The following is a 21,535-nucleotide window of genomic DNA, read 5'->3' as shown; positions in this document are numbered from 1 at the left end:
TCTCTTTTCTTTTCCTTTTAAATGTATCCAAAAATTCAGGCACATTTCCCAAGCTATTAGCCTTTGACGTCCCCAATATACCAGGGTCTTCAACTGAGGGCACACCTCAAATGGCCTGATTGATTCTTCCCAATAGCAAACATTTCCCTCAGTAAAGATGGCACCTGCCTGTCTTTATTCTGAACTGTGTCTGCATTGCTGTTCTGTGTGTGTGTTTACTCTAGAGTAAATCCTGTTGTTAACAAGGGAAAGTAAAATGGAGGAAATTAAGGAAATATTTTTAGAATGGTGCAGGGAGGGGAGACAGTGGAATTCTCTCTATTAAAAAGGACTGCAAAAATCCACCTCTGCTCAGTGCGCACACGCACACACACACACACACACAGTTCCTATAACTCTGACATTATCCAAAGCATCCCATGAAGGATGGGAGCTGTTGGTGTGTGTGTTAAATAATGCCAAGAACTCCTCCCCTTCTACCTTTGTAGACAGTACAGCAAGAAAGAAAAAGAGTCCCCATTAAGCGAGAGCCTATGGTTTAAAGAACAGAACATACTCTTCTGTTCTCTTGCTGCTTGGACGCTGTGCCACCCATGTAATACGTTGTAGACAACCGGAGAAAAAAGAGACATGCCAATAAGTGTGATTAAACATGCCACAACTGTATTTTTTTAAACAACATAAACTTAGCAAGCTAATACTAGTGTGGAGGAGGTGCAGTCCTATAATTCCTTCTTAAAAGTTGTAATGCATGTTGGCATTGCTAGCTTTTTGCAACACAGCTCTCACTCTAGTTTATATATTTTTGAACTGCTGAGCTAGTTCTCTTCTGGGGAGAGGAACAGTAAGTTTTCAGTATGAACAAAGTGCAAACTGTACTATTTTTTTTTAGTGAACAGCATTGCAGGACTATAATAAAATTATTGTACTAAAGTGGCTAATATCATGTCTCATGCTCTTCTTTCTCCACCCCGCCCCCCAAGACCCTGTGTCATTTTCACTTTTAATTTGCTCAGAGTACCTATTTGCAGACTTATTGAGAATGGAGTGGAGTGCATTGTGGGATTGTTTTAATTCCAACACCCAGTATTAAGAAGTATCCTGCCTCTGAACATGGAGATTCCAACTGGCAAATACTCTTGGCTTTCCATGAATTTCTCCAAAGGATTGGTCTCCCTTTTTAAAAAACAACAACAGATGACTGGAATTGACCTCTGTTCATCTAATGCTGACAAACCACCTCCTGCTAAACTTGAGTTAAACTGCAGAAAATAATCCAGTGCATATTTAGCAAGATGATAGAAGTGGCTTAAATAATGGCCTGAAGTGAAGTACAATTAGAGAAGTCAAATGTTATCTATGATAAAGAAATGTTTAATCCAGGCTCACAAATAAGTGTGTAAAAGTTTGGTTCAGGCTCCTAAACAGAATGTAAAGCCAGTAGGCCAGAATGAAATTGTTTGAGTCAAGGATGTGAGGCCCATTGGCCAAGAGGTAAAAATACAAGAGCTGGCAGGAGACAATAATCAGGGTCATGGGACAAATCCCCCACTCAGCCGAAAGAAAAATAGCTGGCACCAGGAGATGCTGATAAGAAGTAGGGTCAGCAGAAAGGCCAAACAGTAACTCACATCCAAGGCTCTAATTGGCACCACAGGAAAACATATGTTTAACCACAAATGACGGATGTCGATGGATTTACTTACTTGCTTTTAATCTATATAAACTGGCAACTGCATACGTTGGGTGCGCAATGCTTGTCAGACTTCTGACTTGTACTCTGCCTTCATGATCATGAATAAAAGCTAATTTGAGTACACACCCTCATTGAATTGGCTTGTCCATCAGGCAACGAGTTCGCCCCATTCTCTGTCAATCTGATGGAAGGATGATCGCAAGGGGCTGAATTAAACAGGAGGGCAAGGTTCCAGAGGATTTCCCCGCAACATCATACATGCACACTCACTCATACACCCCACTGACATAATTTAGTACATTTAAAAACAAAACAAGGGAACTAAAATATCATAATAGCTTCAGTTTAAAATGAGAAGAGTTAAGGCACTTAAGATTTTCAGTTGTGTGGAAACTGCAAGTTAAGAGGGTCACCTTCACTTCCATGCAGAGTAAACATAAAGATTCTATACAGTATCTTAGATTATACGGGCTGTACATATTAGGCTCCATTCACCCCCACTTTACCTTGATCTTTCAGTTCCACATTGGGCTGAGGAGAGATGCAGCCAGACAGAAATTCCCCAATCATTTGCCAGAGTTGTCTCTGATGAATTTCTGCCTGATCTATCATCTCTACAAGGCTCCCTGTAATACAGGGTTGCTGTAAGGATTACATAAAGATAATAGACGTGGATGTTTTTCATGCTCAAAAAGACCCATACAAACCTTCAGAGTTGATGCTGTTGATTCCTTTAGTCCAGTATTGTTTACACCAACTGGCAGCAACTCTCCAAAATCTTTCCCAGTCCTACCTGGAGATGCTGCCAGAGACTGAAGTTTGGACCTTCTGTATGCAAAGCAGAGCCTCTACCCCGAACTATGCCTCCCTGAAAAAATAAGGTTCAGAAGATACTTAGTACGGTCCGTATATTAGAAAATGCAGAAATGTATTCCGATTGTGCAAGCATCTCCTAAGTCAACAAAGAAATCAAGTTGTTCCAGAGTGCTACCGTCAAAGGCCAAGATCTCAGTAGTCTGATTTCCAAAAAGGGATGCTTTCCTAAGCCTTTGATTGGAGTCCTTTGGGACAATTTGTTCATTTCACTTGCTGACTTTAAAATATGTGATTGTAGGACACAAATAAACTCCTGTCTATTTGCAATTTGAAAACTCTAGGTGCCTTTTACCTCCATTGTCATGCCTATTTTGACAGTGAAGGGAAATTTCTTGCTTTCGGGCTTCGGCTCATGGTCCAGCCAAAGTGCTGTTTCCAAACACTTCAGCTTGTGTTCCTCAAAAAATAGCTCCTCCCCGGGAGACTTTCAGAAGCCATTGGTCTGATGACAAGTGGCATCTGCTGTTCAAAGGGAGAGAGTTGAGAAATCTCACTGGGCATGTGTTCTCCAACCTGCCTTCAGCCGTGCTTTGATCCTGGCCAGAAGCAAGCAGCTGTGGTAAAAATAGATGCAAAGGGCTCAGCTAGGGGACTGGATACTGTCCTGCCCATCATGTGTGGGGAAGAGAAATCTGACTGTGCTGAGATGCCTGAACGCTGGTCGGTGGAGAAGGAACGGGCTGCATCTAGTCTGTGTTTCAGGGAGATTGTGTCGCTCTCTTAACAGTGATATCGGAAGAAAGCTAGAAAATGAACTGTTTTTATGACCCCTTGATGGAAATGCCAAGTAACTCTCCTGTCTGCAATTTGGGGATAATTCTGGCCTACTGCCTTGCAGGGCTCCTGTCAGGATTACTTGGTCTTGGATCCACTTCTTGTTACGGTGCGAACAGCAGCCTCTTGTGGTCCCTTCTTCGGGCAAGGGTGGCCAAGCTGAGGCTCTCCAGTTGCTGCTGCACAACAGCCCTCCTCATCCCCAGCCACAACGTGGCTAAGGGTGATGGGATGATGGGAGTTGTAGTCCAATGGCAGCTGGAGAACTTGGGTTTCCTGCCTCAAGGGACCGTGGGACTCGCTCTTCATTTTGGGAATTTGCACACTTAATGGTGTGTTTCTTTTCTCATAGCTACTAGGCGCCTTGTAGGAGGAAGCCAAGAAATTCAGTCTGGCCACTTCCTGCACAAACCCTGCCTCAGTAGTGGCCCATCCTAAATTATTATTATTTCTTGTTTACACAGTCAGACAGTTGTTATTGACTGGTTTGTTTTATTCAGACATCGAGTCCTTCCCAAGGACCTAGGATGCCAGAATTTCATTATCAATGTTGTTGCTGTTATGATTATAGATATCATCACAGAATATAGGCTGTTCCCATTAAAGCTGCTTTTTGTAATTGGCTGATGGTGATTTCTGTGGCCCCTATGGTGTTGAGGTGCTCTTCAAGGTCTTTTGGGACTGCACCCAGGGCGCCAATGACCACTGGGATTATTTTGGTCTTCTTCTGCCACAGCCTTTCAATTTCAATTTGTAGATCTTTGTATTTTGTGATTTTTTTCTATTTCTTTTTCTTCTATTCTGCTATCCCCTGGTATTGCTATGTCGATTATTTTAACTTGTTTTTCTTTCATCTCAACTACAGTTATATCCGGTGTATTGTGTGGCAGATGTTTGTCTGTTTGTAGTCGAAAGTCCCATAATATTTTTACATCTTCATTTTCTACCACTTTTTCAATTTTATGGTCCCACCAATTCTTGGCTACAGGTAGCTTGTATTTTTTGCAGATGTTCCAGTGTATCATCCCTGCTACCTTGTCATGCCTTTGTTTGTAGTCAGTCTGTGCGATCTTTTTACAACAGCTGCTCAAATGGTCCACTGTTTCATCTGCTTCTTTACAAAGGCGGCACTTGCTGTTTGTTGTGGATTTTTCGACTTTTGCTCTTATTGCATTTGTTCTTAGTGCCTGTTCTTGTGCAGCCAGTATTAAACCCTCTGTTTCTTTCTTCAAGTTGCCATTCTTAAGCCATTGCCAGGTCTTGGTGATGTCTGATTTTCCACTTATATTGTGTAAATATTGACCATGCAGGGGCTTATTTCTCCATTTTTCTGCTCGATTCTTGACTTGTTCTTTCTTGTAGGCCTGCTTTGTTTCATTGGTGTTGAATAGTTTCTCATTCTTGACCATTTGAAGTGCATCTTCTTCACTGTCCTTTATATATTCTTCAAGGCCTCTTTTCTCCTCCTCTACTGTTTGATGGACTTGCAGCATTCCTCTTCCACCTGAGCTGCGAGGGAGGTGGAGCCTATCGACATCACTGCGGGGGTGCAGAGCATGACTGATGGTCATGATTTTCCTGGTCTTACGATCTAGCGTCTAGCTCTGCCTGGGTCCAGTCTATTATTCCTGCAGTGTATCTGATAACAGGTATAGCCCAGGTGTTTATGGCTTTTATGGTGTTCCCGCCATTGAGTTTGGACTTGAGGATTTTTCTAACTCTCCTGATGTATTCACTTTCAATTTTTCTTTTAACTTCAGTGTGTGCGATGTTATCCGCCTGGAGAATGCCCAAGTATTTGTAACGTTCTTTCTCTTCCAGGTTCTTGATCTTGCTTCCATTGGGCAGTTCTATTCCTTCTATTTTTGTTATTTTTCCTCTTTTCATTATTAATGCAGCACACTTGTCTAGTCCAAACGCCATTGCTATATCGCTACTGAATATACGGACAGTGTTTAGCAGTGATTCGATTTCTGACTGGGACTTTCCATCCAACTTCAGATCGTCCCTGTACGTTGATGGTTGATTTTACTTGATGTTTTAGATGTTTGGTATCAAGTAAAATCAACCATCTGCTTATTATTATTATTATTATTATTATTATTATTACATTTATATCCCGTTCTTCCTCCAAGGAGCCCAGAGCGGTGTACTACATGCTTAGGTTCCTCTTCACAACAACCCTGTGAAGTAGGTTAGGCTGAGAGAGAAGTGACAGGCCCAGAGTCACCCAGCTAGTATCATGGCTGAATGGGGATTTGAACTCGGGTCTCCCCGGTCCTAGTCCAGCACTCTAACCACTACACCACGCTGGCTCTAAAGAGTGGGGGGGGGAGATGCCAAAGGAGGCAGCCTGGGTTGCTCCTCTCTCTCCCACTCCGCCCGAGAGCCAAGCTGCTTGAAGGCTGGCCGTTCATCAGGTAGAGCTGTTCTGCAGCTAACTGTGCAGCTGTACCTGATGAATGGCCCGCCTGCAGGCAGCACGGCTCTCGGGCAGAACAGGAGAGAGAGAGGAGCAACCCAAACTGCTGTCAGGAAGCAGAGGCAGCTGCACCTCCTTTGGTGGCCACTCGCTTGTTAGGGCCTGACGCTGCTGCCCTGCTTTCACCCCTCTGTGTGAAAAGGGAGACCTCTGAGGCCCTCCTTCTGCAAGCACCTTTGCCTTCTGAAGCTAGGCAGCTGGCCAGGCTCTTTTATTTGTGGCTCTTCACATTTGGAGCGATCTCCCTACGGAGGCTTGCCTGCTTATGTGCCTCCAGGGCTGACCTTTCCATGTGCATAGATCTTTTAGACCAAGACTTGATTTGAATTGGTGGCCTTGCTGCAGATTCGTGTGTGTTTGCCATTTTGATTTGCTGCTTTATTCTTCCAGCTCTTTATTATTTCCTAGATGTCCTGGGGCCAAAGGTGCTGTAGGGTGGGATGCAGTTCTTTACTGCAATAAATAAATACCCCCACTTCTTTCCCCTCCTTCTCTGTTCCCTGCATAGTTCTTCTGGGTCCTGCTGGTGATTTTCCTCACTGAGTTGCTGCTGCTGTGCATCGAAATCATCTTCGAAAAGCAGGTAAGTCTCCCAGTGAGCAATTCCTCTGTGTGTGTTTTGGCCCCTTTGGGAGAGACTGTGGAGACTGACTTGTTCAGTGGGCTATGGATTTAAGAGACTGGGAGCTTTGTTTTTTACCCAAGTAATTACTGATGTTGTGCACAGCTCTTCTGTGCCCGTGTAATTTGTTGGATGAACGATGGAATGACAAACTGTTTTTTCACTGCCTCCTCTTCTTTCAGTCTGCAATTTATCTCTGTCCCATGAAATTAAAGAACTTGGAGGAATCATTTCAGCATCATTTAATGTCTGAAACGCCAGGGTTGGCACCTTGATATGAAAGCAGCAGTGATAATTATATGAGTAGTAATACACTGGAATTCACAGTACATCCTGTATAGCATCGTATCTGACACAGCTGGAGAATTTCATCCTTTATCTAAAAAAACTCCATAAGCTTCTAGCCCACGGAGATGCAGTCAAGACGGAGATGCAGTCAAGACATTGGAGGCCCCAAATCCCAGAATCCTCTTGACTCTGGAAGCACTTTATGCTTGGCCAGTTGCGCCTGTTTGCTTAATGCAGAACTCAATACTGAGTGACTGTTGTTTTGGGTGAAGAGACAGGTTGGTTCACTGCAAGTTTCCCTGCTGAAACCTCCTTTTTCTGAACTGGAAGAAGGAGAATTCTGCAGTGCTCTGTCCAGCCCAGGGAAAGAACCAGCCAGGGCTGTGTTGGTTGTGCACATGGCAGCTCTTTAAAGCTCCAAAAGGTAGCACGCAGTCAGATTATGAAACAAATGCAAGGTGGTGTACTTGTGTTAAAATTTAGTATAACCTTGGATGAGCAATGGTGACAGAGAGGAGAAGTGGGCAGATAATAGATTCCATTGTGGAATGGAGGAGAGATTAAAGAATCAGGCACACTTTAACTTGCATACACTTTAAGCCCTTGGAAGTATGTTAGAGTTGTGCTGATAACTATTGAATTGTGTTGTAGACATAGGAAGCTGCCTTATACCGAGTAGACAGTTTGGTCCATCAAACTCAACTCTACACAACTGGCAGCGTCTTCTCCAAGGTTGCTGACAGGTGTTTCTCAGACCTATCTGGAGATGCTGCCAGGGAGGGAACTTAGAACATTCTGCATGCAAGCAAGACACAGGAATTCTTACAAATGGAAAGCATTGGAAATCATATAACCTTAACACAAACTATGAGGGCCCTCATTATTTATGTGTGATGGTGAGATCAGGCAGCATTAAGGAAACCATCCTCATCTTCGAGCCAAACTGCATCACATTAAATGTATCTTTTTTTAAAAGCTTAAATAGCAGTCCAGAGGGCCTGATCAGGATTGGCCCCATAGTATGTGTCCAGTGGGTGTGGAACCTTTTCCCATGGCACCAAAGTCCCAGCACCCACCACCACCATGATGCTGCTACTATCCCAGGAAGGGAAGCTCCTTTTCCCAAATGCAGATCTGCTCAACTTTGGCCCTCCTGCAGGTGTTGGACTACAGCTCCCATCACCCCTGACTGTTGGCTGCTGTGGCTAGGGATGATGGGAGTGGTGGTCCGGAACCAGCTGCAGGGCTGAGGTTGTGGCCGTTCTGCCCTCGTGCAAGGTTTTCCAACCTTGCCTGCAACTCCATCTAGATCTGGTGGTTGGAGTCCAAACACATGATGATGGGAGTTGTAGTCCAACCAGATCTGGGGAGCTAAGACTGGAAATCCATGAATGCCAGCTTCAAGGGGTGATTTTTGGGAGTGTAGTGTGACAGGAAAGGATTGACCTCTGTTTTTTGAGGGAAGGGGACATGGAGGGTCAAACAAAGCACATAATGGAACATGTAGCTGCTCCCATGGAATTTCATGGACATCATGTCAAGTTCAGTGCACACAGATCCTGTGGAACCAACTGGAGAAATTGAGAAGTAGAGGGTGCTTCAGCTCAGGAAGTGATGTCTGAAATAGCATGAGATTCTGCAGTTCCTAAAAGCAAAAACATAAATAAGTTTTCCAATCTCCTGTGCTCTGTGATGCAGGAGATAGATTTTAATTAAGTTCTAATTTTTGTCCAGAGGGGGGGATTTAAGAGAAACGGCTGCAAAGTCTTTTTTAATAGGTTTGCCTTCCAGCTAATTTGAGGATGACATGAAGCCATGTGTGTGCCTCAATTATCTCCTAATTTAAATGTAATGGGAGACATCAAAGTTTAATGGGAAAGACTCAAGCAGCTGGTTGGTCCGGGAGAGTGGAGAGATGTAACGAGTGCTGTTGACTCTTGACCTGTAGCTGTCGCCCAGTGTGTGCAAAAAGGTTCCCACCTGCCTTTGGGATAAGGGCTGCTTATCAACTTGCACCGAACAAAGAAGTAATGGGATTTCATGTCAACAGGCATGGAGAAGGAAATCGGAGATAAATCAATGATCAAGCATTTGTTTATGGCGATTGACAGATCAGTGGCCTTCTGGGGACAGAGCATACAAACCCAGATTCTGAATATATTAGACATCATGCTCTGGGATGTTCTCCTACATAAGCCACATTGAAGTGAGTAGCAGCTGTGCAAGAACCCCATAAGGCAGTGGTGGCCAGCCTGAGGGTCTCCAGCTGTTTTTGGACTGTAGTCCCCATCCGTGCCAGCAGGGGAAGAAAGGAGTTTAGTCCCACAACATCTGGGGACCTGTGATTCCTGTAACAGGGATTCCCAGGGGATCCCCTTCATCCCTCAGCCCTTTGGCTGCAGATGATGGGCATTTTAGTCCACAACATCTCTTACAGGGGAAACGGCTAGGGACCCAAGCTTGACAACTCCTGGTCTAGGTGATCATCTGAACCCAGCACAGGTGTGGCTGGGAGTGTTCAGTCTTCAGTTTTAGGAGTGCAATGGAAAGCATTTCTTGCTAAATGTAGCAAGTCTTACAAAAGTACAAGCTTATTGTATTCTCCATTTTACTAACCAGAATGCCGTCTCTCTGCAGTATGTTTGAATCATTTCTGAACTAGAAGTTTCGGGAGCCATGTTTACTTCATTCCTCAGGCAATAATAATAATAATTTATTTGTTAGCTGCCCAATAACAAATTTTTCTCGGGATAGCTCACAACACAACATTAAAAAATATCACAAAAAACCACATAAAACATGACAAACACATCACAACAAGCAGTGTAGGGAGATTCCCCTTCAAAAATCGACCACTTAATTATCAAACTGGACACAGCACTTTGAAATGCAACACGGATCTGAAGAATGTAATGATCTCCTCCCTAAATTCAGGACTGATTGCATTCATTTGAAGGAGGCAATTCCCACCCCTGCTTCTGATTCAAGGGATTTGGCATTCGGAAGCTTGGAGAGATAATTTAACCTCAAGGTCCTGGCTCTGTGACTAGATTTTGAATAATGCATGCAAATAAACCAACATTTAAAAAAACATTTACATATTTAATTGTGACTGCCGAATTAATACTGATTGCATAAATTCTCATTGTGTGAGTGTCCGTGTGTGTGTCTGTGTGTGTGTGTCTGTGTTTCCCCCCACCCCTGAGGACTGACAATAATGCATAAGGAGGGATGAGACTGAACATCTCTGATGATCCGTAGATGGCGTTTTGCGTAGATTCCAGTCCATAGGCCAAGAAACAGAAATGAGTGCTGAGGGGCTGTTCCACATCATGCTCAAGCAGAACTGGGGCAGGAAGAAAGTAGACCAGGCTCTGTGATGCCTCCAACACTTCACAGCTGAAAAGAGAGGCATGCCTATCACACGCCTATGCACCCCCACTAACATCTAAGGTTTTCCAGGGAGGCTCCCTGCTCCAGGTTCTACTTGTGGGGAGGCTAGACCTGCCCCAGACTGTGGTTCAGTTTGCTACCAAGGGCTTTCAGAGGCAGGTAGGACTGTCTTGCTCCAGAGCTAAGAGCTGACGGCTGCGATCCTTCTGGTTGATGGGTTTGCTAGTCCTCACTACGCTGTCTTTTGCTGTTGGGATGCTTTTAATTTTATCATTGGACTTTCATTTGGATGCTGGCTTTGTCCTGGCGCGGTAAACTGCTGTGATATGTTTTTATGAACAGCAGCAATATAAACATATTTTTGAATCTATCTCCTCCTATAAGGATTACTACCCGAGCTCCTGCCCTATGCGCTGCTGGAAGCTTCTCTCCCGCTGCTGCTGTAGGGTATGTTCCAGGGGTAGCCAACCTGAGGCTCCCCAGCCATTGTTGGACTACAGATCCCATCATCGCCACTGGCTGTGGCTGGGGATGATGGGAGTTTTAGACCAACAGCAGCCGGGGAACGGTAGCAGCTTGTCAGAGCAGGCGGGGGCTGCCCCAAAGGAGGCACAGCTGCCTCTGCTTCCGAGAAGCTCAGGTGGCTTCTCTGTTGCCCACCCCCCGCAGACCACGCAGCTCTACCTGATGAATGGCCAGCCTGAATACAGCATGATTTTCATCCTGCGCTGCCTGGCACCCTCTTGGCCTGTTAGGACAATCGGCTGCTGCTAGAAAACCTCAGGTTCTTCAACGTGGTCTCTGTGCTCAACCCGATTGGGCTTTGCACCTGCACAGAGACCTCATCGCAGTCTTTCCATGCTGAAAAGTTGTCTTTGAAAAGGCAGTAGCCCTTTGGAGCAGTACACCACAAACCCCTATGGAGCAGTGTGCATGCGTCCCAGTGGTCCTCCTCAGTCTGTCTTCATCCGCCATCTGATCAGCACATCTGTGATTTGCTTCGAGCTGGGTGGGGGAGATCTTCTTTCCATCGTATCCCTCAATTTTTCTCTTTTATCTTTCCTTCTCTTTTTTTATTTTCGTTTTATCTACTCACTATTTGCGTCTTTATTTCTTCCAGTCCTCCCCACTTGCCCATTAGGGTTCACCGTTTCTGGCGTTCTAGACTGCCTATGGCCAGCAAAGTGACTTTCAAATTCTGCGTCCAGTGCAGGGTTAAACTAGCCTCCACTGACAGCCACAGCCGCTGCCTATTTTGCCTCGGCAAAGCACACAAAGTTGACGCTTGCTCACACTGCACTAAGTTCACAAAGCAAGCTAGAAAGAACCGTGCCTCCCACCTTACTTCCTGGCTGTGGATGTGTCCCAACAAGCAGCTCTGCCTTCTACAAGTCCGGGAATGCAATCTGATACTTCCCCGCCAAATTTGGGCTTGTAGCCCTCCTCCACTGCTGCCCTGCTTGGGGACACGCCCGCTACCGCTTCCCGGCAGACTACTGATCCTGCGGCTCCCAAAATGGCCACTTCAGTGCTGATGGCCCCTCCGAGTTCGTCCTGAAGCTCCGCTTCCTCTGTTCCTAAGCCTTCAGACTCGACTGCCTCTTCTCTCATTAAAAAGAAGAAGAAGAAGAAGCCAAAGCAATCTATAGGGGACACCCAACAACTAAAGCGCAAACCACCATCTCAGGGGACCCACCTATCATCCGGGGACCTGAAACCACTTCTACCACCTCCACCACCTCCGAAGTTGATCTCCCTCCTGCCCCCAGCTTAATGAGCCAGCCCTGGATCAGGCGCAGCACACTATGGAAATGTTGGAGGAAACCCGTCCCGCCGAACCAGGTTTTTCTGACCCAGAAACAGACTATGATGACCCTGACACTCATTCTCCATGGTCTGACCCGACATCACTAGGCATTACCCCGCCTGATCTTCTTTCAGACCAGAGGCCCAGTTCTCCCTCTGAGGACTACAAACAATATGCCAATTATATCTCACGCATGGCTTTGTCTCTGGGAGTCCAGCTCTCCCAAGAGAACAAATCAGATCCAGACCCTCAGTTTGGTCTCATTGAGGCAGGTATGAGGGCTCCTATTTCACTCTCTCTCAACTCCACTTTACTAGACATCACAAAATCCTGTTGGTGAAAACCTTCCTCATTGCCTACTCCTACCAAACGTCTCAAAAGCTTCTACCATGTCCATATCCAGGATGAACAGACTGGAACTAGCCTTTTGAAACACCCCACACCCAACTCAGTTGTGGTTGAGTCGTCCCTGTCTAAAAATAGATCCCGTCCAGCTTCTTCCCCTCCAGATAAAGAGGGGAGGAAACTACTTGACAGGTTTGGCCGCCGCTTGTATGCCATCTCAGCGCTGCACCTTCATATTGCCAGTTATCAGGCCTACAATGCTAGATACAACCACTTCCTTTGGGAACGTATATTGCCCTTCTTAGAAAAAGGACCCTGCCAAGGTATTTTTAAAGGAAGCAGCACAACTGGTCAAACAAGAACTTCATGCTGTGAGACACTCCACTGAATGCGCAGCTAAGGTCTGCTGGTTCTTTGGGTTGAAGAGAAGCCAGGAAAGCAGAGTTGCCCTTGCCCTACAGCTTGTCATCAGCCATTCAGAATGAGCCTCGTATGCTGCATACTAGAGAGAAGATGCATCTGTTCCCCATTTGGAAATGTGACTCCTGAAGGAGGCCACCATGCTAGCTGCACTCAGGAACAAACAAACAAATAAACACTAACAAGGCACACAAACACCCCAGCCTGCCACCTAAAAGCAACAATAAGGACAGTGATTTACCAGAGACAGTGGGACTGACCCTGATAAACAGAGGGAATTGGTGCAAGAAGCTTCCCAAGAAAGCTGATCTTTTTCAGGATGAGGTCAAAGCTGTCAGCAATTAATCTAGCAGGCTGCTGCTTGGTATGGAAGATGCATAACTGTCATTGGGTGAACTCCTGCACAGCACCAGAAGAAGTTCCCTGAAGTGGTTGTGTGTTTGTCACCTTCTTGGTATTTCTGCCTTGACTTTTCCAAGGTCTGTCTTCCCTGCTCTTTCAGATTCCTCCGCTCTTACTCATTCTTCAACTTACCCAACCTCTGTAATTTTCATGTCAAAATTAATTAGGCAAAATAAATGTAGTGGTTTGTGTTTTTTTAAACCAACAACCAAAAACAGTTTCCTTCATTAATATTTCTTGGAGTGTGTGTCTGGTGGGACTTTGTCAGAAGTCAAACCACAAATGTTCTTTTTCAAGACGGCCTCTCATCTGGCATTAGAGTCTTGGCTTTGAGGGAAGCAGGAAGCTTCTGAAGCCTCTGCAAAATGCATTTTAGATTCAATTACTGCTTAATTTGAAGCCTCGGATGTGTCAAAGTAACCCTGAGGATATGTGCCCAAGGAATTATGGGAAGAATCTTTGATTGCACCCATCTCCCCGCCCCCCATTTCTTGCTAAATGAAGCTATGTGCATAATTAAATTATCAAAGGTGCTTAAAAATTGAAAAGCAACTATAATGCCCGTCTTACTCTCCTGCAGCTTCTTCATTTGCATGTAATTTTAAAATGTTGATCCACTTCATGTTTTGGTTGCTCTGGTCAATGGCTTCGCCACTGTGGAGCCACCTTGTATTTATATTCAGATTTATCTTATTTCTAAATTGACTGTCTGTAGATATACATTAACATATGCACATTTTATGCAAATTTGTGTCCTATTTTTGTCCTCCTTTTTGGTGATGTGTACCTGGTGGCTGCCCTAGTTGCAAGCCCTGCATTTTGTCTGTGAGTTTGCAGGTGTGCCTCTTTGGGAGGGGGTGGGGAAAGCCGAGGATGGTTAGTTCCAAAAACAAGAGGCTGTGGCTACAACACAGAAAAACATGTGTTCAGCCTTTGGGGTTGTTTCAATACCATACAAAGATACAGTATGTCTGTCCATGTAAATATTCTTATATCAACAAAACTATTGTCCATTATATTTCTGTTTAGTTAATCAGCAATATATTTATGCTATTCTTTTTAAGTAATGACATCCTTCTGGGATCCAAATAATACTCTTATGGAGTTCTGCTGGCAGCTTTAAAAATCATGTCTGTCTTTCTCCTTCTCTCCCTCTCTCTCTCTGTGCATATAGATATATACATTTGTTATAAGAATATTTACATACCACTTTTCAAAAAAGAAATTCTCAAAATTGTTTACATAGCAGAAGGAATGAGAACATTGTCAGCCCTGTTGGGACAGGAAGCACAGGGGAGACACCCAGCCACTGCTGGAGGGATGCTGTCTCTGCTGGTGGGGCCTTTCCTGCTGGGGCCACTGCTTTAAAAAGATGCCTCTTTGGCTAGTTGGCACAGAGAGTTGGTCCTGCCGTGGGGCCTATGCTGCATGCGTTTAGAGATACTCTGATGGCAGATTGTGTGGGGGTGGGGGGAGAGGATCTGTCCTGTCTGTTGGAAGAGCAGCTCTGTGCCTTCTCCAGAGGCACTGTGTCCTGAGAACCCTTTTAAATGCACAGTGGTTCTCTTCAGGAAGGAAAAGCACTCTGCTTGTTCTTGGAGAGACTATCCACCAGGCCCCCTTTTAAAAATAAATAAATAAAACGTTGTTCCCCTTTAGAGAGACAGACACTTTATGCATTCTCAGGAGAACACAGAATATTTGAAGACTGCCACCCTGGGCAGTTAGATATTTGTAAAATTGGAAATCTTGGGAGGACTTCTGACATTTCTTGCTTTGCTGAATAAACTTACAAGTTCCTGGAGGCACTGGTGCTCTTTGGAACGGACCTCCAGACGGAGGTCCAGTCTCCCCAGCAGTCCTGGGGGCCTCCAAATGGTGAGTGGCTCACCAATTTAAGTGGCAGGATTGTCCATGTAAAATGTGGTATCTCTCTGCAAGTCAGTGGGAAGTATCTTATTCAAAATCTCTTCTAAAAATACCGAGAGAGAGAGAGAGAGTTTCCAGCTTTCCCTGAGCATGTTCTGGTGTAAAAAGTAGTGATTTGCAGCTTCTCTGGTGGAGGTGGGGGCTGGGGCAGCATCCCCCCCCCCGTTTTTAGGTCCAAATTACCGAGGTGCACCTCTGCCTGGGGGCATCCTCCTCTGGCTGATGGCCAACTTGGGGGCTAGTTTGGACTGAGGCCAAGATGCAAGGAATAAAGGATTGTAGCCCTGATCCAAATTTCCTCTCCCTGTCATTGCTTTTAGCGAAAGAAGATGACATCTGAGTATTTAGCTCTTCACTATCACAACTATTTTGGCCCAAGAGTGAGTGTGATGTTTGGGACAGCACAGGCTGTTTGGCTGTTGCCAGGGTGAATGACTACTATTTCTACTATGGATATTTACCACTTTTCAACAAAAATTCTCAAAGCAGTTTACAAAGAAAAATGAATTAGAAATGATGTGTCCCTGTCCCAAAAGGGCTTGCAGTTTTAAAAAAAACCAACAGGGTGGACACCAGCAGCAGTCATTGGAGAGATGCTGTGCTGGGAATGGATAGGACCAGTTGCTCTCCCCCTTCTCAATACAAGAGAGTTGTTGCTTTAAAGGGGCCTCTTAGGTGAATGCTGTTAGCCTTGCAAAAGGGTGCTGAGGCCTCCCCTTACTTAAGGTTCTCACGGGTTGAATCCTGCTTCTTTTCAGATGAACGTGGTCTTCCATGCCAGCCTTCAGGATGGGATAAGGCACTACTATGATGACTTGGACTTCAAAAACATTTTGGACTTTGTCCAACAAAAGGTTAGTTAGTTCTTGCTTTTGTAAGGCACTGTCTTCTCTGGATGGGTAAGGAACATTCCTGGGCTGGGTAGCGTTGTTGCCAGGCTGACCCCAGAACCACTGGGGGTTCATGTTCTTTTGGATAACATCACGGGGGAGATGTCTATCAGCAGCTACTAGTAGGAGGGCTATAGGCCACCTCCTGCCTCAAAAGCAGGACGCTTCTGAGTACCAGTTGCAGAGGAGTAACAGCAAGAGAGAGGGCATGCCCTCAACTCCTGCCTGTAGACTTCCAGCTGCACCTGGTGGGCCACTGTGTGAACAGGATGCTGGACTAGATGGGCCTTCTTGGGCCTGATCCAGCAGAGCTGTTGTTATGTTCACTGAGCTCTGGTCCGCTAAGGAGAAACTCCTACAGTCCAGCATGGATGGATTCTGCAATCCCCTTTGGAGCTCTGAAAGGGTTTCTGCTTACAGATCCCGGAGGAGTCCAGCAGCAGGGCAGCAGGGGAGAGAGTGGTGATGAGCTATGCTACCATGCCCTGAGATGGGACATCATCACCCTCTCAGAAGGGCTTTGCTGTGCTCCCTCCCGGTCTTTAAGAAACAGTTGAAAACCCATCTTTTTAGAGAGGCTTTTTGTGGTATTTACCTGAATCTAAGACAAGGTTTTTCCCCCAAGTGCTTTGATGTTAGAAATCAGGAGGTTGTCTTCAATTCAGAGTCCTCTTCCTTTTTTATAAATATAGGTATAACCTGTATCTAACCTCTGTTTTTAAGGGGCTTCTCTTAAATTCAGAATCAACTTGTATTTGGGTTAATACGGTAATATTTTATCTGTCGCTATGTCTCATAGGTTTCTTAGTTTTTAGTTTTTTATTTACAACTTTTAATTTGAAACTTTTAAATGGTGTCACTTTAAAGTTTTAGCTTGGTCTTCAAACGTTTAAATTTTTTATTAATTTTATTTTATATTGTATCTATTTTATTAATGTTGTAAGCTGCCATTAGCAATAGTGTGCTGTAGAGGCAGTGAATAAATATTTTAAATAAATAATAAATCTCAGTTACTTCTTTGGCGCTAGCTCCTGCCTCTGGAGTTTCACCCTGGAGTAGGAGCGACTGGTCCTAGTAAACCCAGAAGCAATGGAGGCCCCGATGCCTTTGCTTCCCAGAGCTCCATTTGCTCCTCTCTCTCCTGCCCTGTACTACCTGCAGGCTGGCCATTCATCAGGTAGAGCTGTGTGGTTAACCGTGCAGTTCTACCCGACGAATGGCCAGCCTGCAGGCAGTGCAGCTCTCAGGCAGGGAGGGAGGGAGGAGGAGCAACCCAGCCTGCCTCCTTCGGCGACCTCCTGGACGCCATCCAGGCTGCTGGCCCTGCTTAGGCAGAGGGTGAAAGAAAGCTGCCTTCTTTTCCCAATGGGCTTCTGAACTCTGGGTTGTTGGGAGTTAAGTTGTTTGTAAACCTGCCCCTTATTTTACGATTATTTATTTTTGATCAGCTTGCTGTTTTGGTTTTTGATGTTTCTGTTTTTGTTTTAATTTTGTTGTAGCTTGTATTCTGTTTTGTAAGCCTCTTTGGGGGATCTCGGTCAAAATGCAGGATATAAACCTCCAAATAAAACAAGTGGGTTTCAATGCAGTTAAATTCTGGGCAGTGTTAGACAAATTGATGCTTTAGGGACATTTAAAAAAACAACAACCCCTCCCTCTAGTGTCTTTTCCTTCTCTCTTTCATAAAGAGAGTCCAGCCAATGAAGCTCCCCCCCCACCCCCGGAAATTCCCCAAAGTACTCCTGCCTGTGCTTTTTGGAGCTGCAAATTGCTACTGTGCTCAAACTTGCCTCTGAAGCTAAGCAGACATTACGATTAGTTCTGTCCATCTGTATATTGTTAGGCACCACTTGAGCACATTTACAGGGCTTTGGTTTTCACGAGCATTTGGGGGAGAGAAAACACCTTGGATGCCAACACTAAAGATCTTGCAACTTTGGGATCAGTCTGGACTGACTGGAGTGACGGGATGCAGAACTGGACGGCCCAGCAGGGCTCTAGTTCTCTGGCTGCACAGAGGAAGATCTGCCGGCAGGTGCAGCAGCCAGGAGGACAGCTGTGCTTGCTCTTCTGCGCAACTGCAAAAGGGGCAGGAGCCCTGTCATCACTGCCACCTCCTTTGCATCCCGCCCCACTGATTACAAAGCAGGGGCATTGGGAGGGAGGTTGGTGGCAGCCCTGAGACAGTCCAGCCTCATTGCCTGTCTTGGCGGCAGCCTGTCCCAGGCCAGCCATGCCCTTTGTGCCGACATCGGAAGCACACAGTTGCGGGAGGGGGCAACACCCAGGCATGGGTGCAGAGCCCCTCGCCCCCTCCAGCTGGTGGTGATCCAGGTGCTGGCCAGCTGGGTGCTGCTGCTTCTCGCCCTCATTCCGGAGGGAAAGGAAGCACCCAGCCAGCTTGTGCTTTTTTCACCAGCTGGTGTCCCAGTTCACTCTACTGAAGAGGCTGATCAGAGATTTATGACGCAATAGCCAGTTGGAATTGTAGCTCAAGTTCCAGCTTTACTGATCAATTGTAGGTTTTAACGGTCTCACCGTGAATAAAGAAACGAGGAGTGAAAGCACCATAGACCCAGTACATATCTGATAACTCAGGCTTTCCAGTAAAACTTCAGAAGCCCAAATTCCAGGGTCACAATCTCTCCCGACAAAAGCGCCAAGCAAATTAGACATGTTGTTTCCAGCACTTTGTTCAAGGCTGCCAAATTTAAAAGGCTACCAAATTTAAAGTCAGCAGCCACGTGCCAAACTGGGATTCCCATTGTGACTGAGGATGATGGAAGTTGTAATCCAGCACCATCTGGGGACCTCTGAGCCCCGATGGCACCCTTGAGCCCCAGAACTCAGCCAGGGCTCAGGCTTCCAGGTCAACCCCAGTGGCCGAGGAGGTGAGGTGCCAGAGCCCAGACCCTGCGAAGCCCCAGCTGGAGATGCCCTGGTGTGGAGCTGAGGCAGGATGGCTCCACCAGTCCTTTTTCAAAGAGAGGGATCTTGCAAACCCAGCTCTGGAGGACAGGCCAGCAGGCCCCATCAGTGAGCAGACCCCAAACCATTGGAAGCGGACCCCTGCACAGCTCTAAGCAAGTGTGACAGAGCTGGCCTACTGTTGCCTCAAGGTCACACTGGATGCTGAGTGTCTAGAGCCAGGCCATGTTGCATCCAATTCCCTTGATAGCCTATAAAGCCTGGGTGTCTCCATGCTTCATTGGGTTCATGGCATCAAATGATGGCTACGTGGAGCCATTCAGAGGCCGTCTACGTCTGAGCACCAGGTGCTGAGGTCAAACTGCAGGGAAAGGTGGTTGTCGTCATGCCCTGTAAGCTTCCGAAAGGCATCTGGGAGGCCCCTTTTGAGGCAGGGTGCTTGGCCAAGAGCCCTTGGTCCAATCTAGCAGGACCGCTTCTGGAAATGTCGTGCATACCGTTGCTTTCCTCCTCTTTGAAACGGAACGATGAAATCTCCTAATGGCAGCTACTCATACAAAAACCATGAGTTTCTCATGGCTAGAATGTGAATGGGATATGCGTTGGATTTGTCTGTTTTGCTTAAAGCATGCTTCCTGTGGCTGAGTATGTTAGAGTGGTGGAGGAGGGACGCAGGGGGCCTTGGGCCGTAATCAGAGGGCACCTGCCTGGTTTCACTGCTGGACCCGAGAGGATAAAGAGGGCACCACAGAAACTGGGGACTGGGGAGGCTTTCCAAAGTCAGGCTTAGAAAAACAAACAACCGGGAGAATTAGAGATTTGCTGGAGACTTTTAATTGATCTCCTTAAATGGTACCAGATTGTGTTGAGTTGATATGCAGCAGCTTGAGCCTTTGATTAGCTTTTTTCCAAGGCTTAAGCCCTTTGCAGTTCATGCTCAGTTCAGCACATTCGCCTTGATTTTATCCTTTTGTCTACAAAACTGGGAATCGCTTTGCAAGCAAGCCTGCAGAACCAGTTGTGGTGGTGGTGGTGGTCCTGTCAATGACGGAAGTTTGTACCCTGACCCTAAACATAATCCCACTGCTTAGCATTTGTGTCGTGCTTTTTGGATGTTCAAAGCGCTTCATGTGAATTAGGAACATTGGAAGCTGCTTCATGTTTGTTTGTTTGTTTTATTGGATTTATAGAAATCTCTAGGCATACAGAAATCTCTAATGTACAGAATTAAAACATAATATAAAATATAAAACATTTAAAATTCATAAAAAGATAAAAATCATAATAGATAAAAACACATTAAAATTTAAAAATTTAGTTTCACTTAAAAGCCTGGGAAAATAGATACGTCTTCAGGGTCCTCCTAAAAACAAACAGAGAAGGAGATGCTCTTATTTCAGCAAGGAGCGCGTTCCAAAGCCCTGGGGCAGCCACAGAGAAGGCCCCGTCCCAAGTTGCCACCAAACAAGTTGGCAGCAACCATAACTGGACCTCTCCAGATGATCTTAATAGGCAACAAGGTTCACGACAGAGAAGGCATTCGCTTAAGTACCCTGGACGTAAGCCATTAAGGGCTTTATAGGTAATAACCAGTACTTTGTATTTTGTTCAGAAACATATCAGCAGCCGCTGCAGTTCATTTACAATCGGTGTTATATGGTCCCTTTGTGTTGTCCTAGAGACCAATCTGGCTGCCACATTCTGTACCAATTGTAGTCTCCAAACTACATACGAAGGCAGCCCCATGTAGAGTGCATTATAGTAGTCAAGCCTAGAGGTTACTATCATATGTACCACTGTTTTAAGGTCATTTGTCTCCAGAAATGGGCGTATCTGGCGTATCAGCCGAAGCTGATAAAAAGCATTCCTGGCCACAGCCTCCACCTGAGAAACCAGGCTGAGCTTGGGGTCCAGGAGCACTCCCAGACTGCGAACCTAATCTTTTAGGGGGAGTGTAACCCCTGCCCCATACCAAGTTAGACCCTTGGTTCATCTAGCACAGTATTGTCAACACTGACTGGCAGCAGCTCTCCAAGGTTTTAGGCAGGAACCTTTCCCAGCCCTACCTGAAGATGCTGCCAGGGATTGAGCCTAGGACCTTCTGCATGCAAGTTCTGTGGTAGACCTAGTGTCAGGCCATCTAAAAATGAGTGGAGGGAATGCCCCCCTGGAATGCACTGGTTCCTTCCAAATGGCCATGGAATGCATGGAATTTCTGAATGGCCAATGGAATTCCTATGGCCATTTGGAAGGAACCAGTGCCTTTCAGGGGGCACTCCCTGTCACACATTGTAGTACATTCCTAGGTGGCCAGATTTGGCTTTAAAAAAGCCAAATTCTGGCTTATGGCCCATTTGACTCATGAGTATACCCCTTAGGTTCTGGCAACTCTGGAACATTCCCTAAAGTCTACATGATCAGACTGAGTCAGACCCTTGGTCCATCTAGCTCAGGATTGTCTACACTGACTGGCAGCAGCTCTCCGTGGTTTCAGGCAGGAGTCTTTCCCAGCCCTACCTGGGAACTTCTGGATTCTGAAAGCAGGACTGAACCTTGAAACTTCAACATCAAAGCAGAATTAATTAATTAATTAATTACTTTTATTAATTTCCACTAACAATGTTCTTCAACATAAGAATCTGCCATATACAGAGTTAGACCATTGGCCTATCTTGGATCAGTC

At 45.7% G+C, this 21,535-nt stretch overlaps 1 protein-coding gene and 1 long non-coding RNA gene across 2 annotated transcripts in view; one reads left to right on the top strand and one right to left on the bottom strand.

The window, feature by feature from the left end:
* LOC128333521 (tetraspanin-15-like) overlaps positions 1-21,535 on the top strand; it is a 114,944-nt gene that overhangs the window by 44,186 nt on the left and 49,223 nt on the right. Inside the window, exons 3-4 of the mRNA XM_053269019.1 lie at positions 6,337-6,411; positions 15,793-15,888. Of these exons, the coding sequence (XP_053124994.1) occupies positions 6,337-6,411; positions 15,793-15,888 (171 nt within the window). The remainder of the gene's footprint in view (positions 1-6,336; positions 6,412-15,792; positions 15,889-21,535) is intronic.
* Positions 1,386-2,972, bottom strand: LOC128333522 (uncharacterized). Its single transcript, XR_008310957.1, has 3 exons — positions 2,865-2,972; positions 2,404-2,564; positions 1,386-1,877 (listed from the first exon to the last, which is right to left on the bottom strand). It is a non-coding gene; the product is annotated as an uncharacterized LOC128333522 (long non-coding RNA).

Source organism: Hemicordylus capensis, chromosome 8, assembly GCF_027244095.1.
Source record: "Hemicordylus capensis ecotype Gifberg chromosome 8, rHemCap1.1.pri, whole genome shotgun sequence".
Lineage (NCBI taxonomy): Eukaryota > Metazoa > Chordata > Lepidosauria > Squamata > Cordylidae > Hemicordylus > Hemicordylus capensis.
This window is presented reverse-complemented; position numbering and strand designations above follow the sequence as displayed.